The sequence below is a fragment of the Saccopteryx leptura genome, chromosome 10 (genome assembly GCF_036850995.1).
Source record: "Saccopteryx leptura isolate mSacLep1 chromosome 10, mSacLep1_pri_phased_curated, whole genome shotgun sequence".
Taxonomy (NCBI): Eukaryota; Metazoa; Chordata; class Mammalia; order Chiroptera; family Emballonuridae; genus Saccopteryx; species Saccopteryx leptura.
Genome location: NC_089512.1, coordinates 30,420,717 through 30,437,389, shown reverse-complemented (window position 1 = coordinate 30,437,389; position 16,673 = coordinate 30,420,717). Strand labels below are relative to the sequence as shown.

General features: G+C 37.0%; 1 protein-coding gene across 1 annotated transcript in view; it reads left to right on the top strand.

Annotated features, from left to right (window-relative positions):
• Positions 1-16,673, top strand: part of KCNH8 (potassium voltage-gated channel subfamily H member 8) — a 330,485-nt gene that overhangs the window by 190,843 nt on the left and 122,969 nt on the right. Inside the window, exons 4-5 of the mRNA XM_066350928.1 lie at positions 1,096-1,223; positions 6,633-6,873. Of these exons, the coding sequence (XP_066207025.1) occupies positions 1,096-1,223; positions 6,633-6,873 (369 nt within the window). The remainder of the gene's footprint in view (positions 1-1,095; positions 1,224-6,632; positions 6,874-16,673) is intronic.

The following is a 16,673-nucleotide window of genomic DNA, read 5'->3' as shown; positions in this document are numbered from 1 at the left end:
GTCAAAATAAATTCAAATGGACAATAAATATTTAAATGAATTCTAATCCATATTCATAATTTTGAAAGTGCAAATTCTAATAAGAATATGGAATTTTTAAACTATCAAAATGTTTGTTTTGTATTCATTTTATATGTCATAGTTTCGATGTGTGTTGTAGAGCAAGCCCATCAATTCCCTGTGGCTGGGAATGTGAATTTTTAGAATGAAAATATACCAAAATTTAGAATATACACACATACTCCTGGTAATTTATTTGCTGAGTATGCTGGTATAACAATACAAAGCTCTGTGTTTAAGAATTTTTATTGCTGGATTAGCAAAAACAGTTTTTTCTTTAAATTGGCTAAATCTAAATGTGCATAACAGGGAAATAGCAAAATAAATAAAGCAAGTTATATCTTTAACTTGGCATACTCTTAGCTATTTAAAAGAATGTGAGAAGACTATAATATGCATATTTAGAATGATTTACAAGTTATTATAATATGAAAAAATACTATGTAAACAGATCTTAATGTAAACTTCCATTTATGCAAAAAAATACATGTGTAGATATAAAATATATATTAGATATTTTCTGGAGGAAAAAAAGAAAATATATAGATAATTGAATTTGGGATATGGGTGTAGAATAACAGGAAAGAAGGAGTAAGATATTTTATTTAATACTTTAATAATTTTCTGAAATTTGGCCGGATTGCTTGGTTGAGTGGAACATCATTCCTAAGTGTGAAGCTTGCCAGTGTGATTACCCAGTCGGGGCACATACAGAAGCAACTCTATATTTCTGTGTCTCCCTCCCTGATATTCCCTAAAAATATATATTTTTTTAATTTTTTAAAAGTTTCTGAAACATTTGAAAGTTCTATGCTCACGTATGTTTTATTGTCATTTTAAAAACTAATGCAGTGAATATGATCATAATAATATATCAATTATAAAGGACTTAAATTAAATTAAAGGTCAGCAGGGCCAGCAGATAATTTTAGGTGTTGAAAAGCATGTGCTCTTGAAAGGGAACTGTCCAAACTTGACTTTCTTGAGATGAAATGATACATATATTGGTGCTTCATGAGCTTTCTTTTTTCCTAGACAAAACCAAAGGAAGATCAAGAGCAGGGACCCACTTCGACTCAGCCCGGAGACGGAGTCGAGCGGTCCTTTATCACATCTCTGGGCACCTGCAAAGAAGAGAAAAGAACAAATTGAAAATAAACAATGTAGGTGGATATGTGTGTACACTCTGAATGCTAGAGTTTCCCCTGGTGGCAGTGTTTGATTCGCTAAAGAAAGGCTCCATTTACTCATTTATTGGCTTTCCTAGATTTTTTTTTCCACTTTGGTTTGTGCTTTCCTATAAAGAACAAACTGGAAAAGGTCAGCAGTCATGCGGCATTTCTGTAATAAAAGTGCTTAATCATAGGGTTATCACAGCACAGAGATTAGAATATTATTGCAGTCAGTACAATATGGGACTAGGGACGCACAAATGGGGAGATACTGGCTATATTTTATGGCCAAGACGATGCAGCTAGTTGTATTACACATTCATAGTTATGTTGGTTAAAATTTCTCCAATTTAATTATAGTGCCATCTACTTTGCACTTGATCTAATTTCATTTAATGCTTTTATCCAGGGGGACTATGAAGAAATCAAAGTCATTACTCCACTTAAAAAAAAATTACATTTTATACAGAACAGTTGGAAATTTCACACAGTGGAACATTAAATTTTAAATTACATGTCATACATTATATGGTTTTGTAAAAAGTTGCATTCTTAGTAAATGATAGTTATAGCTACTTTCCGAAACCTAGTGCTTATGTCAAAAGCCACAGCAGGCCCTGGCCGGTTGGCTCAGCGGTAGAGCGTCAGCCTAGCGTGCGGAGGACCCGGGTTCGATTCCCGGCCAGGGCACACAGGAGAAGCGCCCATTTGCTTCTCCACCCCTCCGCCGCGCTTTCCCTCTCTGTCTCTCTCTTCCCCTCCCGCAGCCAAGGCTCCATTGGAGCAAAGATGGCCCGGGCGCTGGGGATGGCTCTGTGGCCTCTGCCCCAGGCGCTAGAGTGGCTCTGGTCGCAACATGGCGACGCCCAGGATGGGCAGAGCATCGCCCCCTGGTGGGCAGAGCGTCGCCCCTGGTGGGCGTGCCGGATGGATCCTGGTCGGGCGCATGCGGGAGTCTGTCTGACTGTCTCTCCCTGTTTCTAGCTTCAGAAAAATGAAAAAAATAAATAAATAAATAAATAAAATAAAAAATAAAAAAAGCCACAGCAAAAATTGTGCTTATAAAAGATGATTCTACAGTTTTGCATGATAATATTGACCAGGATTTCACATTTAATTTTATAATCAGTTCTTTGCACTAGAAGACTTCACTGAGAAAACCGGAATTATGTCTGTTTAGTTGTCAAGATTCAAAGGTAATTTTTCAAATGATGATAACGTCGTTAATTTGTACTGTGTCATCTCCAGAACACACAACTTCTTGGGTATGTACAACTCTGGGTAACAGATATAAATACTAAGCATCTCACTTGCCAATGACATTAGAAAAAGACACATCAAACAACCAGAGCTATTTGGAAATCCATCTAAGATGCAGAAGTTCTGGGAGTTAGGGACACAAGAGGATTCTTTGGCCTCTACCTAATTTGATACACAAATACTTTGATAAAACAAGAATCATGCATCAGACATACAAAGTATCTGCTTCTTTGAGTGTATTCAGCAAAGAAAGAAGCATTTGCCCAGGTATGGAGTGAGATCTGACAGCAAAGCGCTGCCAACCTGGTTCTGCATCTATGTGATTCCCACTGGAAACCAGAGCAAGCTGTTTCGATCCATTTGTGCTCCAGGATCGTCAACCATGCTAGTGCCACCTGCTATGTACCGTTGTTGAGTGTCACTGTTTATTTTGACTTAATCTAAAGATTTTCTAGGGATGAGGGTGCCTCACTGTCACATGGATTTCCTAGGAGTCCAAAGGATAGACTTGAAACAGGGGCACCAACTTGATCTGTGGATCCTTCCACAGGTTCCTATTTACATCCCCCTTCAGTTACCAAGTCAGACTTAGTGACAGTAAACACGTTCTAGGAAGAAACAAAGGTAACCACGTCTGGGCTTGATTCTATGCAAGTTAACCAGCAAAGCACCTAAACAAATATTAGCCAGAGCTTCTGCAGTGCTGAAAGCTGACACAATCTTCTAGCCTTTAATTGAGACTCATTTGAACACAGCAAGTATTATTGAGCTTTAAAAAATGCATTTGCTGAACATGCTGTTTTTTTCCCTTTAGAGTCAACAAAGTACAGAACAGTACTTAAAAATCTCATTTAAAAAATTATAATTCCCACTGCTTAGCTAATTTGCTAAATTGCCATTCATTTAAGAAGTACAAACATCAAGGTGGAACATTAAAATAATACATGGTAATTAAGGACATCTAATCCACACAGTGACTCTAACGATTCAGGTAATTCTTATTCCTGGAAGTGAAGTAGAAAATCGGGAATGGCCCTATTCATGATCTCCTTTCAAGAAGAACAGGTAGCATGGCTAAATACAGCAGGAAGAAAGAAGGAAGAAGAGGGAAAAAATTATCTGGGCAGTTTATTAGCCAAGTGATCTATCTTTGAGGAATCTGGCTATATTAACATCCACATACACACACATACAAAAGACTTAATATTTTTGTAGCTCTGCTATTTACAGATCCCTTTTACATATATCATGTTCTTTTTATTCTTAGAGCAAGCCAGTATTAGATATGATTTTCATTAGAAATATTTGAATGATGGAAACTAACAACTGATTTGAGATCTCCAAAGCAGAAGCAGCAGATGTGGGACCCAGCTGTGGACCCTCTGACTCAGACACTCTGCTTCTGACCCTACCTTGCTGCCTCTCTAATACAGTTCTGTAGACTAGGAATATATGATGCAATCACAGACAAAGGAACTCAGCAGGCTATTAGCAAGCTTTCATCCCAATCAGGATGCAAGACCTTTTAGCCATGGCTCTTACTTTGCCTGGAACCGTCTTGAAAAAGGTGTTTAACTTTGGTTTTCCTTGATTTGTTATTCTATTAAATGACATTGAGATGATGCAAGTGTCTTCAACACAAAGAAGTGTAGAGATCACATGAGCGCCTTGGGAGCTTTAAGGGAGAGTGCTTTAAATGCATGAATATTACCAGCGGGGTATTACCAGTCATCATCAAAGGCATTTGGGTTACTAGGATTACTCTGTGTAGTGACTATATAAACAGTTTCTTATTCATTTGCTCATTCAAAGAAATGCTGCAAAAATAGTTTTGGTAACAGTTACCTTAATTAGACTTTATCCTTAACCCTTGTATTTCAATAATTTATAGAGTAGAGGTTAAATAGCTAGAACATCATTGGTACTAAAGACTATGCCTCAAAAGTCATAAATAATATATATCTAAAATTGAGAAGAGTTGGTTGTATTATTCTTTAAGCTAACTCCACAATGTTCCCTACTTGCTAAAGGCACACTTTTCAATGATAAAAAATTTTATTCCATTCAGAAGGTTTTTGATGAAACTTTACAAATACAGTGGCGGGAGAAAAAAAAAGTGTCTTCTTCCCCCCCCCCCCCACTCAGGTGATTATGTCAAGACGTATGCAGGATTTGAGTTTAAAACTTTTCAGAATTTAAATCTAATCTGAGATGTGTTCAATTCTCAGTATCTTTTAAAATCATTTTAAATAATGCGTTTTAAGTCGCCTATAAAAAGGAAATCATGTGGTTTAGTTTGTGATTTGTGGCTGTCACTAATATACTGCTGACCTTCTGGATCAGCATCATTAGTGCTTCATATAATCAACATCAACCCAATAAAGTGCTTTACTCCTTGACGTTTCCTGACCTTCCCTTCCAGAGTAGGTTTCTCCCTCAAATGCGGAAAGATATTCATTTCTGTAACTCTATAGGAAAAGACGTATTTGGACAGAAATTGAGATATTCCCCCATGGCTTCAGGTGATCTTATTGTAGTATATATTTTTAGAAGAATTATATTAGAATGCATTATGTCCCATGATAAATAAGTGTTTATCAACCTTGAGGACATTAATACGTACGGAGCCTAACTCTCCTATGCACCACCCTAAGCTTTGATGAGAAGCCCAACAGTTGTACTGCATTCTTCTCTTCTGGGTTCTATGCAAAAATCAATCTTTGGAACCTGTTCCTGGAAATTAGAGAATGAGGCAAAGGAGGAAGGTCAAAAGTATCAGAGAATTAAATGGAACATAGACACAGTAGCAGATGGACATCAGCAAACAATGTGAAAGAAGTGAGGTAGTTTCTCATCATGAAACCCTGACATTATGAGGTTCCTGTGTGGGTTAAGTAAGAACATAAACAGGAAGTAACAGTATGTATTATGAATGCCTACCAAGCAAAGATGCAAGATAAGGGATGCCTTAATATTAAGGTAGCAGAAATATTTGGTCACTGATAGTCACCAAAAAGGAGCTGAGTGTTCCAGATTGCTCTTAACCTTTCTTGAGTCCTCAGATGTTTCAGGAATCTCTGAACAAAGTCCATTAATTTGTTCTTCCCTCCATGGCTGAAATAAGAAAACACATTGTGACCTGCAAGTAACATGTATTCCAGAACTTACTGTTCTGTTCATTCAACTTAACTTTGAAATTTAAGTTTCCATTACCTATCTTGTATTTTTCATTAATTGAGGTCAAGGCAAGGTCTGCAATATCTGGTCATAGGCCTGTCAAATTTCTACACACACTATTGTTGCGTCTCCCTCTGTCTCATAGCAGTAAGGAGAGTTGTTCATCAATTTCAACTGCTTTCAAAGTGAAGTATTTTTGCAGTTATAAAAACTCCAGCTATTCTTCTGTATTTAATTATCTGCACAGTGAACACTGCTTTTCTCCTCCCAGGACATGAATAGTAACTCTTAAGTGACTGTTTTCCCTTTACCATCTTAACCAGAGCTTCCTAGTGTCAGAATGAATCCATGTCAGTCAAGGTTATGAGATTTGAGTTTCCAACTTGAAACTTCATGAAAAACCACAATGCAAAATGCAAGTGGTTAGCACAACTGGGTTATTTTGAAAAAATATGTAAACAACTGTTTAAAATAGAATGTTGATCATATATCTCTATCTAGGAAAAGATGGTAACTTTGTTGTCATTAAAAAATTTCAAGTCTATTATATTTTTTAGATAATAACTGTCATCTCAAAATTATAAGTATATGGAATATTCTTATGACAATAGAAATATAAATGTATCTGTGTTTAGAATGTGTGTAGGATTATATCTGCAACTGTGGAAGTTTTTAGGTGACATTTTAGGTACTGATCTTTTTATTTTTAATGAAAAATCTGGGTTGCTCAGTTAATATTTATGACTAAACAGTACATATTTCTGTTATTTATAACAAAGATCTCTGCTCAATTTTGGTATATATATCTCTACTTTTTGCATCACCAACTTCTAAAAGTCACCTGTGAGATATACTGACATTGTATGGGTAAATGACCCTCCTTCCAGAAATGTGTAGAAGTCTGTGTGGTCCTTGTTTCTAATGCTGTGTCTCCCTTCTCTTCCTTTTTGTCTTTCTCCACAGAATGTTTTTGTAGATAAAACAGCATTTCCGGAGTATAAAGTTTCTGATGCAAAAAAGTCCAAATTCATACTTTTGCATTTTAGCACTTTTAAAGCTGGCTGGGACTGGCTTATTCTGTTGGCGACGTTTTATGTCGCCGTGACTGTACCTTACAACGTCTGTTTTATTGGCAACGATGACCTGTCCACGACTCGGAGCACAACAGTCAGTGACATTGCAGTGGAGATTCTTTTTATTATAGGTAAGAACCTATGGCTGCTGTACCAGGAGATTTGCATAGGGGAAGTAAGAGTGTTCCAGATTTTTCTGACACAAATTTGAACTAAGATCCATTTGCATGAGCATGACTCAACCTCTGATGCAAATTTTGAAGATGCACATATTTGAATGTCTGAAAATTGCCTCTTTCAACTTGCTCTCTTTTCCCTTTATTTCAAACCCATCTAAACCTAGGTTTTGTGTTTCCATCTTTATTTTGTCCAAAAATGGGCTAAAAAGAGACTTAATAGCTGTTGTGTTTGTACTCTCGCATCCATCACGACCTTAAATGTGTCGAGTCATAGATGGGGCTTGGCCAGAATCCATCAGTGGCATTCTGATAATGGTCCACCCCTGAGCATGGTTTTTGCATACCTTTTTTGACATGTTGATGGTGCTTACCGTAAAAGACCTAGTTGCAGAAGCAAAGGATGACATTAGCCCTCCGGTAAATCAGGAGGAGCAGTGAGTATCTTATTTTAACTAAAAAGGTCCCCCAGGATGTTTGCTGAGAGAATGTATCTCTGAAATATTGGGAGCCGCAGGGGAAGCTGCATCTCTTCGTTGTTGTCAGCCTTTCCTTATATTCTTACCCCTTAAATCTTTGTCTGAATTAGACTAAAGCTTAGCTCTCGCTTGCTCATTCTAAGGCAAATCCTAGATCTCCACTAAGGCTTGGACGAACTCCCTGTGGAGTTCCTTCTACCGTTCCGTCATCCCTGTGGAGTTCTTAGCCATCATTAGCAACCTTATACCTACTTCTCTGCCTGGACTTGGTGATATAGAGCAACAGCCTTATTGTAAATATAAGAGAATATCTGGAAAATGTTTCTAAATGCTTGAACAAAGGAATAAAAAATGGATCTTAAAAGTTCAAAGAAAAGGAAACAGGTGAGGTCGACCAAGCCCTTGTTTCACTGGGGGAGGTACCCTTCTGGGGGGGGGGGTACCCTTCTGGGAACTGGTGAAGCTTTGGGAGACTGGGTGCTGTAACTGAGTGAGCACACGTTTGTTCTGAATGAATCTGTATGATCTCCGCGTGGCTTTGACATCGCTAATAACACTGCATCGGCGGAACATGCCCCTCAGAGCTACGTTAGTACCCCGCCCCCACCCCACAAGTGGTGGCTGTAGTATGTTTCGGCCACTAGATGGCAATGTTGTCTAGTTGGGTAGCTTGGTAAGGCTACAGATTCAAGCAAATTTATCTTTAATATATTTTTTAAATTAAACTATTCATTTTAAGTGTAACTGCAAAGGGATATTACATCACTGTTAAATGGCTAATAACAACATTCTAGTTTGTAAAAGAAGTGAAGATGAAAATGGTAGCCAAATTGGGTGTATCCATATATCGATTCATTGTATTTTAATGTCTAACCTTTGTTAACCTTTGATGTCTTCTTCTACCCATCCATAACACACATGTAAATTAGCACTCTAAAAGACTCCACATTACCTGGTCAAAGTCCTCAAGAACTTGAGAGGTCATTTAACATGCCTAAGCCTGAGTATCTGCTTAACAATTATTTCATATAATAATGATTATTACCATCATTTAAACTTTGGTCACAGGGACAGGGTGATATCTTGAATTTTCTTTTGCACTATTTCTGGTTCTTAGATATTTGAAATTCCACGGGCTTAGAAGCCACCTCTGGTACTACGTGCTCATCGGCAGATGATGGCATGCTTACGCTCAGAATTCACCACTGTGAAAAAGACACTTTATTTTTGTAGGCTGCTTTCCTCTATTAAAGCAATGGAGTCTGGCTTACCCCCTCCCCCCAATCTTCTGTGTTCTTTCTTTCGGCCATTTCCACTGTTTCAGGCAGCGAGCTGTTTCTCTAGGGAGGCAATACAGTAGTCTCTCCTCATCTGTAGTTTCATTCCTATGGTTTCAGCTACCTGCGGTCAACCATAGCCCAAAATTAGTAAATGGAAAATTCCACAAATAAACAACTTATAAGTTTCAAATTGCGTGGCATTCTGAGGATCACGATGAAGTCTCACACTAACCCACTCCACCCTGGATGTGAGCCAACCCTTTGTCCAGCACAGCCAGCCTGTATACATTACGTGCCCATTAGTGAGTTGGTAGCCATCTTGGTTATCTGATGGACTGTTGTAGCATCTCAGTACTTGTGTTCAAGTTGGGAGATAACATATCTTATTTGGAGATTTGCAATAAATTTCATAGCATTATAAATCCTCTGAGAAGCCCAGTAATAAAGAAATCTTTTTAATGTGATTAATCCAGCACCTTCTTAACCACTGAACTTACTCCTGCTCAGATCTGTTAGTAATACTCTTTTGGGAAGACTGACTTAAAAATATTCTTCTCTGATAATTCCATCATAAAGTATCTGAATGTAACTATGCTAGTCAAAATATAAATAAGAATGATGAGCTTGAATTTCTCCTATTCCCTTCCTCTTAAATTGCTTGCAAGCCGTATTAGTTCTTTAGGATCAATAGGACACAAGGTTTGTCTCTAAGTTACAAAGAGCTTTAAAATTACTTTTGGTTTGAAAACCATCATGTACAACTTAGCTGCTGATTGGAAGCCTTGCAGAAACTTAAAATGAGACATGATCTACTGGTGATTTATAGACTATAATCTTTTTTATTTTATAGGTTGGAAACTGAGCCCTAATGATAGGCCCAAAGCCCCATAACTAACTGATGGCAGACTCAGGTCTCCTAGTTGGTGGATAAAGTTTCTTAAGAGTCTATAATCAACATGATTCCATTTTCTGAAAATTCCACTCAACTTGCTTTCCTTTGTTTAAAGCAATGAGGCAGAAAATGAGAGAAAGAAGTGCCGAGTTAACAGCCTGAATCTCTGAAATCTTTGTGGTTAAAACCGTAGTATACCCATAGATACAACAATCACTTCCCCCATTACCTTGCTAAAAATGCAAATAACCCAACTTTGTGCAGGCAATCATATGCCCAGACAGACCCAGGGAATGAGTCATCAGTGCTCTAAGCCGGTGGTATTCCCCTTCTTTTAGCCAGTAATGGTTAAGTGTGTGGTCAATTCTGTCCAATAGGATATAAAGAGATTATTTCTGAGGGTGTCCTGGAGATCGTTTTTGTCCTGACAAAAGAAAAGAGACATGCAAAGGGAAAATGCTTGTCCCTACTCCTTCTTTTCCCCCAGGGTTGTGTGGATGGGAGGATATGAGGTGTGTAACTACTGCAGCCACCTTTCCTCATTAGGAGAAGCATAGGAAAGATGTGGATGGCAGAGCAGAAAGTTGAGAAACTGCAACTCTGGGCTCCTTGTTAGGTGATGTAGTAATGTTCCTATTATTGGTAGTGCTGTTCAATAGATATTCTGTTCATGATAGCTATATAAATTCTAAAAATACAAGGAAAAAACACGCTAGCACCAATGACCCCTTGCATTGGGCCATTTCAGAAGTTCTAAGATCCATCGTTTCCAAAGGAACAGAACGCTCTTTCTTCTGTCTTGTCGTCTCACTCTGAGGCTATCTAGGAAGTGGTTTGCACATTGTTATCTGCTGGGATAACCACAGAGGCTTAGAATCCTAGGCTACACCGTAAAGCTGTAACTCGGACTGACTCAGCTTCTCTGAGAACTCCTCAGAAAGGGAAAGGTCAGAGGAAACTTGGTGTGCAATTCCGCTTTTTATTTGCTACATTTACCTTAGTCACAAAAGGACATTGAGAGTCATGTGAGATAAAGGACAACCATATACTGTAGACCATCCTGTGCAGGACTGAACATCTAGCATCTTTATCCACTACTCACCAGCAATGGTCCGCAATTATTATGACAATCCCAAACATCCTATATATATTGTAATTGAAAGGAATTATTTCCTCAATGTTATATTTTTAAAGTTATACTCTCTGTTGATTTAGGTAGTTCTAGGTCACTGGTTCTCAGTGACACAAGTAGAAAATAGTCTAGAAATATGTTGGTTGAACTTTTATTCATTAAGCAGCACAACCATCATGTAATATATGTTTGGTGCTTTTAGGTCACAATTGATAAGTGATTTTATCCCAACTAATGAACAGAATTCCCATAAATGTAGTATTTCTTACAAGCATATATATATTTATATTTTTGTCCTTTTTTATTATTTTATTTCCTTCCCCTTTTATCTGTAATGCTTTAGCAACCAGTGCTTTTATTCACCAAATTTTGCTATTTCAGAATGTTTATTTCTTCATATTTGATTATTATTTATATTATAATCTTGTAATATAATTAAGTCAGGTGTATCTGTTCATACTTAGAAGGGAAAGGGGAGAAACAGAAAGCAATTTATCCAGGATCTAGCTAATGACTAATCAAGCTAGGATGACAGCTCTAAACCTATTTGTAAAACGGGCAAAACAATAACAATATTGTGAGGCTTTAATGAAGTAATTTTTATCAAGAAATAAACTCACTCGCTGTTTAATCAGTAGTAACGAGTATTGTCAATAATGTTACCAAGCCTACATCTCTTCAGCTTGTCTTAATATCCACTATTGTCAGAAAACCAGCCCTCTTTAATCCATACTGAAAATCCAGCTAATCTTGGGAATAAGGTAGACCAGAACATTCCACATTCTTTAGCTTTCAACACAAGCGTCAGGGGACTCATTTACCACTTAAAGGATCCAAGGCTCTTAAAACTAATTCTACAGATGTGGCTCAGTTTTCTTTTAGAAAACCCCAATGGTGGTCTCTTAAATACCATCATCTTACATCTGCGTAAGTCCTGCATTCTCCACCAGGAGCACTTTGGGATCTAGTGTGCACTGAAGAATCCCAAACAATCTTATAGCAATTATTCCAATGTCTTCTCCCGTCCAATCTTGCATCACAACTTCTAGGAACAAGGAAATAAATGATATGCATTTCATTTCCTCCTCCTCTTTTCTTCCCAGTTCTGATGAGTCCTGAAAGGCACACACTGGGCTTCCAGGAACAGTCTAGAAGGAAGGCATTAATTAGCTATAGTCTTAATCACAAGCTTTAGAGTAACGGAGACTTGTCTCTATTCAACAACTTCATAATTTTGTTCCACTTCTAATAGTACTTTTAAATACATGTTTGTTTGTAAAGCTTTCCTCAAATTCTCTCCTTTTGTGCACAATCTTTAGAAATATGTTTTTCCCCACTTAACACAGAACTAAGGAGTAATGTTCTTACGCTCTTCAACTCCTGTGTGACTAATCTCCAGTAGAAATTCAAGGCTCAAAAGGAGTTATTTCATTCTTTCTGCATTCTTGGATGTCTTTTTCTATTTGGGTAAAGTATATAAAGCTCAGTGGAATCTGAAGACTTTTTACTACTATTTTATTGTACAAGCAAACCCTAACTTATAGTCATTTTCCTGAGAATTACAAAAACATGACGTTTTCCCCTTTAGTTCAATGATTAAAGTTAAAAACCTGGCAACTGGAGAAGAGGACTTCTAACAACAAATAAACTTGATATTTCATGATGGTAGGAGAATTAAAATAAGAATTAATTAATTAATTAATAAGAATTTACTGCTGAATGATTTGGACATTCTGGTATTCCTAACTATGTATTTAGGAGTTTTGATTCATTAGCATTCGTTTATCTCTTAGTCCTTCAGTCCCTTCCTCCCTCCCTCCCTTTCTTTCTCATTCTCATTCTTTTTTTCCCTATCTCTCACATAATAACAGTCTTCCTCCTATTCTTTCTCTGCCTTTCAAACATCAGATAGTAATGAAAGTCCACATTTAGCACCCTTTACTGCAGGGGTCCCCAAACTTTTTACACAGGGGGCCAGTTCACTGTCCCTCAGACCGTTGGAGGGCCGGACTATAAGAAAAACTATGAACAAATCCCTATGCACACTGCACATATCTTATTTTAAAGTAAAAAAAACAAAACGAGAACAAATACAATATTTAAAATAAAGAACAAATAAATTTAAATCAACAAACTGACCAGTATTTCAATGGGAACTATGGGTTTGCTTTTGGCTAATGAGATGGTCAATGTGCTCCTCTCACTGACCACCAATGAAAGAGGTGCTTCTTCCAGAAGTGCGGCGGGGGCCAGATAAATGGCCTCAGGGGGCCGCATGCGGCCCGCGGGCCATAGTTTGGGGCCCCCTGCTTTACTGCATACATGCACCCCTACCAGTTAGCACTGATCTTGGATTGAGTAGTAAGATCTCTTACTAAGAGTAATTCATAGTCATAGCTCAGAAATGTGCCATTTTTTATCCAACCCCGAGAGTATTTCCAGTACCTACATTCACAGAAAATATATTTGGAATATCAAAATAAAATGGAATGTATCGTGCTGAGCATTAACTATTGACTGGCAATTGGCTACTGACCAGTATTTTCTGCTGAATAAGGCTAAGCCTGAGGATAAGAATAACTAAACAAACGAAAAAAAGAACAGAAAATCACCATCACTTCAGATTTCCAGTGAAGTGTGACATACCCAGTATCTTATCTCAAAATTGAAGAGGTTTTATAAATCAGCATGCCTGGGGGGGGGGGGGGGTATAAAAAGAGTGTATTAAAAAGTAAGGTGCTATTTTCATTCATTATTATTAAGACTTTCTAAATAAGTTGACATGAAAGTACCTATTTAAGCACTTGAGCAAAAATTGGGCTTGCATTTATTTTGTAAATAAATTATCAGTTTAATTATTGTTTCCCTAGCCTTTTCAAAATTTCTTATGAGAAGATGAAGTGTTACGAGAAATGAGATGTTGAATGGATACCCAAGATATGTGACCACTGTATTTTTCTCTTTTTTTCCCCCCTTTTTTGTTAAGTGAGAGGCAGGGAGGCACAAATAGACTCTTGCATACGCCCTGACCGGGATCCATCCCACAAGCTCCCTACCAGGCAATGCTCTGCTGGTCTGGGCTGCTGCTCTGCTACTCAGCAACCAAGATATTGTAGTGCCTGAGGCGAGGCCAGGGAGCCATCCTCAATGCCTGGGGCCAACTTTGCTCCAACCCTGGGAGACATGGCTATAGGAAGGGAAAAGAGAGAGAGAGAGAGAGACAGAAAGAGAGAGCTAGAGAAGGAGAAGGGGAGGAGAGGCAGGTGGTTGCCTCTCTTGTGTGCCCTGACCAGGAATCAAACCCCTGATTTCCACACTCTGGGCCAACACTCTACCACTGAGCCAACCGGCCTGGGCCTGTATTATTTTTAACCACGTGAAACTGCATAGCAGAGAATTTCATTTCATTGGTTTAAAAATAGTAATTAATAGTTTCCTTAGGCTAGAGTAATGGGTTTATGTTTGATGATAAAAGTATTTTATCACCATCGTTTCCTATTAGACAGGCAAGTGAACTTTTAGAAATATTCCCACCATTCTTTGCTATGAACAAAATTACTAAATGACAATGTTCTAACAAACCAACAAATTACATTCTCAAGGCATTTCTTCTGATTAATTTAATTTCTCCTCTGTGGATATACCAAGCTAATTATATAAGGTTTAAAATAGAAACAGTGGAAAGAAACAAACGGCCTCAACCACGTTCATTCTAACGCAACCACTGCCTCCATATGAAATCTTTCTGGTGCTGTTTCCTTTTTTCCCTTTATGTGGTTGGGATCATAATCTATGCAAATTTAGTTGCCTTTTAATTTACATACCATTTTTATATAAGTATTTCTGTTTTACAAATATTTATAAACATTGAACATTTGCATAATATTCCATTATATACATGATCTATCCTATTTACTTAACTATGTCTTCCTGGTTACACATTTAAAAAATAATGAAGAACTTCTCTGTGAAAAATATATTTATTCCCTAACGTAGCAAATCTGTATGGAATACCCATTGTTGGCACTGTATTAGATGTTGGAAATAGAGCAGAGAAACAAACAGACAGTGATCCTCATGGGATTTCTATTCCAGTAGGAAACAAAACAAGTAGGTGAGAGGCATGGAAAAAGTAAAACAGAGAAGGGGAAAGGAATGGGCTGCAATGGAGAACGTGGTATTTAAATAAAAATGTTGGGGAAACAAGACAGTCAATGGCATGTCTGGATGAAGAACATTTCAGAGAATGAGAACATCAAATGCAAAAGACCTTACTCCTACATTTAGAATTATTTGAAGGAGTGAAATTATTGGGCTGAAGAATATTAATATATGCAGCTTATAACATTTTTAGAATGTTATTTTTTAATCACCTTATCTTTAGGGTATTTATTGGTCAGTAAAGTTCTGGTGAAAAAGCACTTTGTTCAGGCTATTTGTTATAGTAATGGCTATTGTGAGACATTCTAGGTGCTTGTTGCTTTCTAAAAAAAATTAATGCTATAAGGCATTTCATTTAATGGAATGATTCAGATAATATACTGTTATTAATATTGTATTACTGTTACTTACTTTTATTTTTTTCTTAGAAGATTAGATATACAGGAAAAATTGAGTTGTAGTTGCCTAACAAACACAAAACTTATTTCACAATGTACCTGAATTCACTTTGTTTAAATATGAAACCTTTGTAAGATGGCAAATTTAGAGAAGAATTATCTTAGCTGTCCTGAGACTTAAATATTACTGTAAATAGACTATGGGAAGGAGCACATTCTCATAAAATATGAAACAATAGTGCTTGTTTTGAGCAAGACAAGGAAATTAAGAATGGAATATTACTAAATTTAGAAAGCCAGAAGAAAATTGTGAGTTCTTGATTTAGAAACATGCTGCACAGCAATGAGTTATTTTTTCCATTTTCCTCTTAGCAAACATGAACTCTATGTCATTCTCTCCTTTTCCGACTTCTTCAAATATATTTTCTTGCACTACATATAAATATTGTATTCTGTAAGCAAAAAATTGCATTATTTATGTGCTTTATATTTTCCATTTCAATCCATGCATTTAGCATTTCCATTGGAATAACCTCTTCTCCATTACCCTACTAGTTTAAAGACAAATAAATATATAAGTAATTCTTTAAAACCAAATATATATATTGAATATATTGAAAAGTTGTTTCAATATTTTAGATAACAAAAAATATTGCAGTCATCTGCTCTTAGATGTTATTCATTGTGTACTATTCAGTTCATTAAATATTTGTTGAAGATCAATATAATGTCACCCAAGTGATTGCACATGGCAGTTCTCCAACATAGCACAGTAGACCCTTTATGACCTGGACGTTTTATCTTTATGCTTTTATGTATCATCACTTGCTTCTCCTTTCTGTGGTTCTAGCAACACCAGACCACTTGCAGTTCAACTGTATTATTTCTTCCATCCTTTGTGTTTTCATATCCTCTGTTTTCTTCTCTCAGAAAAAAAGTACAAGACATCTTTTTACATAATCAAATTCTTCTGATCCTTGAAGTACCATCTTGGACCTCTTCTACAAAATCTTCTTTGTAACTCTTCTTATCCCTGTCAGCACACATCTGGGTTAGACTTCCCTCCTGCACTATTTAAGTGGTCCCCCCACATTCTTCAACCCTATATCATAATTGCCTATTTATTGCCCCCACACACGTGCCATGAATACACTATAAGCTCCAAGAGGATGTGGAATGGATAATATATATTTTTCTCTAGTTCCTTCAACTAATACAGCTTCTGACCCAGAGTAAGCAAGAAACTAATGTTTACCTACCACCATAGTTCAGATAAACAAAATATGAAATGTAGCTCATTGAGTTGAACAACAGCCTTATTTCCAAAGACAGGCCTGTATAGTTTTTACATGTGGTCCCAACAGATCATTTTTCTTTATTTTTAAACAGTGTATCTGACTTTAGAGTTATTAA